Here is a 9123-nt window from a genome sequence, read left to right as displayed (position 1 = left end):
ACACCAGCACTTTTCCCAAAGCAGAAAAGTTTCCCAGAGCTTTGCAGGCCTGGTGTCTGCAAGAGGGATTCAATCCCAGGAGGAGCTGTTGAATCACCTACTGTTTCAGTTTACAAACTTGTGACATGTGACAAATGAAACTGCACTCTAAAAGTATCTGCAAGTTTCCTAGTGCCCAGTGACTTCCCTTTTTCTTCCTTGTTGCTTCTCTTATTAAATCATTGACCCACCCACCCCCTGGCCCCCAGAATACACAGAGAGAAAAAAGCACCACAGCTTTAACTTGTAAATTGTGAAAAACACCTTTCTTCCTGGGATCCTAAGTACAAAAGAGAAGGTAATTTTTTCCCCTTTACCTTGACAGAGTCCTGGTGTTGAGCTGTAGGAGTGGACTGCAAGATTGTTTGAACTGCAAGGTCAGTGGTTCAAATTTACCAGCCACTCCTCGGACACCCTACACAGAGTTGCTATGAGTCGGCACCGACTTAGTGACGCTTAACAACAACAAGAGCCTTGATTGCATTAATAGACCCATTAATTGGACTCCATCAACATGTAGGCAAGCAGTCATGAGCAACAACACTGAGAAGTGCAGCCAGCTCCGGAGAAGATGGTAAAGGAAGCACAACTGCCTTGGTTTCTCTTCTTCCATATGCCTGCGCCTCTTGCTCTCAGCTGATAGTTGCTCCAAATCAACAGTGATATAATCTAGTAATTAAGGTAGTAGTTAATAAAGGCTGACAACATAGCTTTTCCTGGCCATTTGTACATACTAAAATACAAAGGGTAAGCTCTCCAAATGGTAAAATCACTGAGAGTCAAAAGAAGGATGCTATCATGATAGAAATATGATGTTGTGTTAATGCTTTGGAGTAAGGGAGAACACATTTCTCCAACAAGCAGATATCAGCCCAAGACATTGAGGTTAAAACAGACCCATAACAGCAATATACAAGGGAGCAGCAGACCATCGCCCCCAACTCCTGCACCTTGTCCCACGCCCACACACACACAACTGTCCCCTTCCACAAGGTCTGGGGTTAAACCAGTCCCCTTCACCCTTGAAAGAGAAGACCCTGAAAGCTACTCTCAGATTGCTGAGATGGGCACACTTAGCAGAAGGCCTTAGAAAGGTCTTAGAATAAGACTCAAGTTGGATAAGCACTGGATTGTAAACCACAAGGTTGGCAGTTTGAGCCCACCAGCCACTATGCAGGAGACCTATGAGGCTTTCTGCTCTCAACAAAATTTACAACCTCGGAAATGCTATATAAGGTCGCAATGAGTAGGCACCAACTTGACGATACTTAACAACCACCACAGCAATAGATGAGCAAGCAAGGGTACAGATCCTGGCGGTAACTTCACCAGGGTCCCATAGCTGTGTGACCCCAGAATCTGTAGTCTAAGGTGTAAATTGTATTGGTGGCATCCAGACTGTTGAAATTATGATATATGTATTTATGTGTATATGTGTGGGTGTCCTATTTGAATATCATGTACCCATTTGTTGTTGCTAAGTGTCATCAAGTTGGTTCTGATGCATAGCCACCCTGTATAGGGTTTCCAAGGAGCAGTTGGGGATCTTGAACTGCCAACCTTGTGGTTCAAACTGACTCTGCAGTGCAGTGCATTAGCCTACAGCACCACACTATACTTCCTATCAAAAAGGACTTTTGTTAAGATAAAGCTCTGTGTTGTTGAGTCACAGTAGTATTTGAAATTTACTGAGTTGTAGCTCAAAAAAAAGAGGCCAAGGGTAGCTGGGAGAGGAAGCACCATTCAGTGCAAAACCAAGAACTCTGCTTGTAAGTGTCTGAGGAGCTCAAGGCCAAAGAGCTCTAAAACCAGAATCCTCCAATGATCCTCCCACTTGGTCATTCTCAAACTAAAAATCCAACTAAGTCCACAGGTCCACTGCTTCTGTTTAGGCAGCCAGCAGAAGAATGGGTGACCTTGATTTCCCCAGCAGGTATATGTCCTAAAATGTTATGAACAAACAAATCTTTAGCAAACCATTCCTCTCTTAAATGCCCTAGCTGTGGTCATTGTTTTAGTAATCATGAAGCCATCTCCTTTGCAAGGCAAATACATGACTAAGATGTTAACACTGTTTTGTAAATAACGTTTTGGTGCAATGTAAGAATTCCATTTGGGGGCTGGAGCTAATCCCCAGAGCTGTCTAGGTGTCTAGGAGACCGGTAGGGTGACTTAGTCTATAGCCCATTTGCATGAAACGAAGGATCCTCCTGCCAGAGGCGTCATCCAAGGGCAGAGAGGTCTGTACAAGCTTGATCCAATAACAAAGGTTCCAACATTGGAGGAGAAGCATGATTCAGAGCCTAGAGGCCTGTCTAGGTTAGGAGATTTCTTGCCAGTCACCTTTGGATTCAAGTCAAGTCATATAGGGAGAAGGAGCAGTGAACACAAGTTCCAGAAGATGCCACAGTTCTTCGGTTGATGTTCCTATTAAAGAGGTGAGTAGTGTTCTCCCCACTTCAGTCCAAACCAATTGGGCATGGATGTCTTCAGAACTACAGCAGAAACAGTACCCTCCAGGCACCTCTGGGTCTCCCAGACAGGAATAAGGTAGCAGGTTGTGGTGGAGGACCCCAGGTGGCTCTGCTGACAGCCCCAGAGCCCAAGGCAACCACTTTCACACAGAGATCAAAGTCTTCATGGAGAAGTTCCTTAAGGGGCTACTAGAGAGACAGAAGGGCTGGAGCAAACCTCCACAAGTGGACTGGAGCAGATGAAGAAGAAACTGGCAGGTACCATGTGGTGGCAAAAAAAGAGTCATTTACGTGTGCACCAAACACTCCACCTGGAGACTCCTAGAAAAAGCTTCATGAGATGTGGGCTGGCCAGATGTTCTTCAATAACTGGTTGTGGAGACAGCCAAGAAATAAAAGTACAGCAAATTATTGATCCTACTGTTCTACTTGTAACTCCAGGCTGGTGGGTTGTGGTGTGGTCTAAGGGAATTCAAGGCGGAACATCTTAGATGCTTTCAAATCCAAATTAATGGGAATACTATATCCTAACTTGTTCATCTGATAATTCAAGTATTTTTTAGAGCATAGTCAGCTTTAGTTTTTTGTTTTTGGGGTTTTTTTTTTCTTCTAAGACTTCGTGAATGACTTCAGCTTCACTTTCTCAAGACAGGCCAAAGTGCTGAGTCACTTATACAAACAAAAAAAAAAGAAAGAAAGTAAAGGAAGAGTGATCTTGCTCCTAGGGCTAGCCTCAATGATGACCTCAGCATTACTATTTCCCACTGCCCCCCTCACCCCCCCAACCCCGGGGTTGTGATTTCTGTGATGCTCTAAAGGACGTCACATTGCACAATCTTAATAAGTTTTCCAATCAGCCCCACCCGCTCTGGCCCCACACCCACCATCCAACAAAGATGATTTATCAAATGTGGGATTTTCCCATGAGTCTCAATATTAGAGTCTCAAGCCCCAATAAATAGGAGACTGGGGATGTCTGAGATTCATTCTGCCCTTGAGCCCACCAGGAACAAAAGAGAGCTCCAACTGCCTACCAGGAACCGAACTATGAACACCTTCTGCACCAGTAAGTGAAGGGAATTCCAACCCCTAGGGCTGCCTGGCTGCCGAATGCTGTGGGTGGGAGGGAGCGTGTGGTGTGTCGGCGGGTGGGGCTGGCGGCTGGCCAGCAGCTGTGCAAGTAGCTCACTAAGGAGCTCTCAGTTAAGTAGCTCCTTCCACTTGCTCTCTTCCTTTCCTCCGGCACAGGCGCCTTCAGTCCAGTTGCCTTCTCCCTGGGGCTGCTCCTGGTGATGGCTTCTGCTTTTCCCACCCCAACACCCCTGGGAGGAGATTCCAAAGATGATACCACCTCAAACAGACCACAACTCACCTCTCCAAACAAAACTGAAGAACTTGTAAATCTCATCCGTTTCATTCTCTCCCAAGTTGTTGAACTGAAAAACGAGGTAGGTAGGCTTGACTGGTGGTGAGAAAGTATTCATTGTTCTTGTGCCTGCATGTGGACAGGGGCATTGGGAGGTCTTTGCTAGGTTCTGAGACAGGTTCCAGTTGAGGCCAAAAGGGAGGTGGAGGGCAAAGGTCTTTCTGTATCCCTCCTCTGCTACTGGTCTCTGGACATTGCTTTCTTCCTGGGAAATACAGAAGGGAGTAGTATATTCCCGGCTCCACACTTGGCATAAACTGAGGGTCATCCCTTCTTCCTAATCAAAAGTATGGTCTTTCTGCTTTCTTTTTGCCCTTGGACTTTGGAAGGATTAGAGAAGTAACACATGAAATGAATGTTTGGTAGCTTCTCATAGCAACTGCAGTACTTTTCCCAGAGTTATTCCTGCTAAAATGCATACCATGGTGGTGGTGGTGGTGGTGGTGGTGGTAGTGTGCCGTGGAGTCAGTTCTTACTCATAGCAACCCTACCCTGTATATTGTTTCTGAGGCAGTATATCATTAGGGGAGCAGAAAACCTCATCTTTCTCTCGAGGAGCAACCGGCAGATTCAAACTACTGACCTTGCTCCTAATGTACTATACCACCAGGACTCTTAAAATGTATACCATGTAGCCCATAAATGTGGAAACATCAACAGCAGGTTAGAACAGCCACAAATGCTCTTTTTAGTTTTATTTAGTTTTTCTTTTTAAATAATTTACTGTGTTCTTGGTAAAAGTGTGCACAGAAAATTATGTTCCCATTTGACTATTTCTATATAAATTGTTCAGTGATATCAATTACATTTTTCACAATGTGTCAACATTCTCTTTAGCTGTGCTTTAAATGCAAGGGACCTGGCTTTTGTTTGGTAGTAAGGAAAGAGCCCAGAAGAGGGGATGAGAAGCTAGAATTTTAGTTTCTGTTCTGCTGAATCAGCTTTGTGATCTTGAGCAAATCCCCGACCACCTCAGAGCCCCATCTGTAAAATCACAGAGTTAGACTAGCTGATCTCACAGGTCTTTCCAGCTGGAACATTCATTCTATGGTTCAAATTAAATACCACATATCATCAAAATTGTTATCAGTTACCAAGTACCAAACTTCTCTAATTAATTATTTCAATTTACGAAGACGATGTTTAATTTTTCCCAAATGGAGATAAGGAAACAGACTCAGAATAAAAAGTCTGAAGTCATATGGGGAGCCTGGAATTAAATCAAGGTGTACTCAACTGTTCTGTACCTGGCTTGCTAGGATGGTAATAAGTTGTGATCTTTCTTCTTAACTTTCTGGCTTTGGTAGAACATGAATCGGCCCTCTAGTGGTGTTTGCTTTAGAGGCACTGAAATGATAAATGTGATGTCCTGGTGTGGCTCTGTAGGAAATAGCAAAAGGTCTGGACTGCTAACCAAAAAGTTGGTTCAAATACACCAGTGGCTCTTCAGAAACCCTATACAGGGTCTCTATGAGTTGGAACCAAGTCAATATCACTTAACAATAGGCGATAACAAGGGAGACCTGGTGAAGCAAGAGGAGCCTTGGAGGTGTGGTTATTAAAGTGCTTGCCTGCTAACCAAAAGGTTGGCTGTATTTGAACCCACCATTCCATACTGCGGAAGGCAGATGTAGCAGTGTGTTTCCATAAAGATTTAGTCTTGGAAATCCTATAGGGCAGTTCTACTCTGTGCTGCAAGGTCACAATGAGTGAGAATCGACTCAGTGGAAGTAAATTTTGTTTAGATGATAAAACTCATATGAAATTCCTTCCCAGATGTGTGACAAATATGACAAGTGTGAAAACACTGAAGTGCTGGCAGGAAATAATCTGAACCTTCCAAAGATGACCAAAAATGATGGCTGCTTTGAAAAAGAATTTGATAAGGTATGAACTCATCACATTCCCTTTTAGTTATTCCTTAAGCCAAAGCTCTTATGTGCAGTGCTTATACATACAGACACCTGCAGGCAATAAAGAAGACAGATGTCAAGTTCATGTAACTTTCATGAGGAGGAAATGTCGAGCTTTATTAAAAGGCTCATTAGAAATGGTCTCTCTGTGTTCAGGTTTTCATATATCTATCAGATTTCCATCAGATTTATCTGGTTGGTCCTGGGGAAGGTGGTCCGTTGACCTTTCTCCTCTTTGGCAGCTCCTAACAGGATCCCAGCCCCCTCTGCTGTGGTCACTCTGTAGGCCCTGCTTCTAAACAGTGAGAGTAGCCCCACTGACAACTGATTATCTCCTAAAAGCAGGTCTCAGCCCAACAGGAATGAAGAGTTAGAGAAAGGCTCCCATTGTTGCGTTCCAGCACCTGTTGAGCTTACAGGAAAATTAATTGGTGCCTCTGATTGCCTAGATATGTGAAATGGGGCCGCTGATTGGTCCGATGTCCCTAAACATGGTACCTAAGAAGTACTTGAAGTTCCCTGGAAGGACATGGGAAGAAGTAGCTCAAGGATACCTATTTTAACTTTCAAAATCTTCCTACTAACCCCCAATTTTTCCATCTTTCTTCTTAGGAGAGTTGCCTGGTGGAAATCATCACAGGTCTTTTGGAGTTCCAAATATACCTGGAGTACGTGCAGAACAAGTTTGAGGGTGAAAAGGGAAAAGTGATAGCTGTGCAGAATAGTGCCAAAGCCCTGGTCCGTCTCCTGAAGCAAAAGGTAAGTGTCTGCCAGCCCTCATCTGGCATGGGGAACCTGACGATGCCAGGCTGATATATTAAAAAAAAAAAATTACTGCATGTACAGGAAAGATCTGAGAAATATTCCCTAAGAGCTAACCATTTTTGTTGTTTTTTTTTAGTATTTTTTTATAGAATGCCTTATGCAAAGAGCATTGAAGGGCATTAATAACTGCTTTTAAAACTACATTATATGAGGTAGATTTTAACATCACTAAGAAATTATATATATATATATATATATACACACACACATAAATATATAAAGTTGTTATATATTTGAATCAGTTCCAACTCAGAGAGACCCTATATAATGTTTCCAAGGAGCAGTTGGTGGGTTTGAACTGCCGACCTTGTAGTTCGTAGTCCAGTGCTGATCCTACAGTGCCACACCAGGAGTCTACACACACACCTGCAGAAGGAGGCTGACCCAAACATGCTCAGTAATCTATAGTAACAGAACAGAGAATACAAAAATTATCTTAGTACTTTATTGCTAAGTGACATCTCCTTTTTCTTATTTATTTTTTCTTTGGCGGGGGGGGGAGGTTAGTTTCAATTCCCTTTTCCTACTTTTTATCAGAAGAGCTAATGCAAAGGTAGTTCTACCTATTCAAATACCGAGTAATGAAGGGTTGACCACGAAAAGTGGGAATGGGCTGCTGGACCATTATTAGCAATTTTCCTTAAAACCTCTAACACTTGAATGTACCCTCAGATCCTCTGGGCATCTTGTTATGAAGCAGACTCAAAAAGATTCATAGGAAAATGGAATTAAAAGATAATACAAATTTTCCACAAAATTTTTGAAGTCCCCTCAAACCATGCAGAGTCTGATTCTGCAGGTCCCAAGTAGGGTCTAAGATCTGTGTTTCTAGCAAGGCCCAAGTGAAGTGATGCAGCTCCAGGACCACACTTTGAAGTGCTGAGCTTAACAAGATACTTCCCACCATGTGGGTCTTTCTCTGTCCCCTCTAGATCAGTGTCCACAGTCTGGCACACAGTAGATGCTCAGTAGATGCTGGATGGGTAGATAACAGAGAGTCCAGAGATAAAACACAAGAGTTAGAGGCTACTTAAGAACCCACCCCTAAGGCTTTAACTGTAGGTCCTTCAATCACTTACTCATTCAGTTAACAAACAGCTACAAAATGCTACTATCTGCCAACCACTATTGCACAGAACAGAAAAGAAGATGTGGTACCATCTTCAAGATGCTTATGGCCTAATGGGAGACAGAACCACAAAGGGATGATTATAACTCAGTTGCTCTGAAAGGGGTCTAAGCAGGTGGGCTTGGAGGAAAAGCACCTCATCACATAAGATGAGTCAGGGCAGGCAATCCCAACTAATCTCATCTCCCTCAACCTTGAACATGTTCCCACACCTCAAAGCATCCTTCCACTGCAAAGGACTTCGTCAATGTTTAAAAAATCCATTCACTTTTTTTTCCTTCAGTTAAAGAATCCAGATGAAGTAACCACCCCGAACCCAATTGCTAATGCCAGCCTGCTGTCTAAGCTACAGTCGCAGACCGAGTGGCTGAGGAACACAACGATTAACCTCATCTTGCAAAGCCTCAGAGACTTCATGCAGGTCACCCTGAGGGCTGTTCGGATAATGTAACCTGGACATCCAAGATCATTGTAGTTCATGGGCATTCCTTCACCTGGGCAGGAACCTGTCTGGTGGGTACAAAACTTATATTGTTCTCTGTGAAGAACTAAAAAGTATGAGCATTAGGACACTACTTTAATTATTTTTAATTTATTGATATTTAAGTATATGAAGTTGAGTTAATTTATACAAGTGATATATTTATATTTTTAATGAAGTGCCATTTGAAGTATTTTATGTCTTAGTTTTGAAATAATAAAATGGCTTGAATAATACCCTCGTCATTTTCAGAGCCAGATCATTTCATGGAATGTATAGGCTTACCTCAAATAAATTGCTAATTTATACATACTTTTGAAGAAATATTTATATTGTATTTATATAATGTTTAATGTTTAAATTGTTTTTATACCAATAAATTGCCTTTTTAAAAAAAAATCCATATCTAAGACTGTGTGTGTCCTGTATAGCTTAATCTTGGCAATACCATCGTCACCAAACAATTAGTACACAAACACAGAAGAAATTAATTCAAAAAGTACCACTAGGGTTCAAGTTGATACGTGCACTGATTTATTCCACACCAAAACCTATTTAAATATGTCTCTGCAATCGGGATGGCTGTACACCAAGTCTATCAGTAATACACATGTCTTTGGATCCTTTTTGAAGGTTATGGAAACTGTTTTTTGACGTTCTAAGGGGCTTACCTTTTAAGTAAATAGCCTCAAAGAACACAGGACACTCACTGGGGCTTATCAGGAAGAAGTTTTCAGAAACTTGAAAACTGCATTGGTGAGAAAAAGGTTAGGAAAGTTGTTTTGAGGGATTTTTCCCCCCATCATTACAATGCACTATGCTGTGGGTTAATGCAC

General features: G+C 42.4%; 1 protein-coding gene across 1 annotated transcript; it reads left to right on the top strand.

Moving 5' to 3' along the window:
- The first annotated feature begins 3560 nt into the window (after positions 1-3560).
- IL6 (interleukin 6 (interferon, beta 2)) lies at positions 3561-8257 on the top strand. Its single transcript, XM_006832221.1, has 5 exons — positions 3561-3579; positions 3762-3961; positions 5716-5826; positions 6465-6611; positions 8090-8257. The coding sequence occupies exons 1-5, from the start codon at positions 3561-3563 to the stop codon at positions 8255-8257; spliced, it is 645 nt and encodes a 214-aa protein (XP_006832284.1).
- The last annotated feature ends 866 nt before the right edge of the window (positions 8258-9123 follow it).

The sequence above is a fragment of the Chrysochloris asiatica genome, unplaced genomic scaffold (genome assembly GCF_000296735.1).
Source record: "Chrysochloris asiatica unplaced genomic scaffold, ChrAsi1.0 scaffold00006, whole genome shotgun sequence".
Classification (NCBI taxonomy): Eukaryota; Metazoa; Chordata; class Mammalia; order Afrosoricida; family Chrysochloridae; genus Chrysochloris; species Chrysochloris asiatica.
This window is presented reverse-complemented; position numbering and strand designations above follow the sequence as displayed.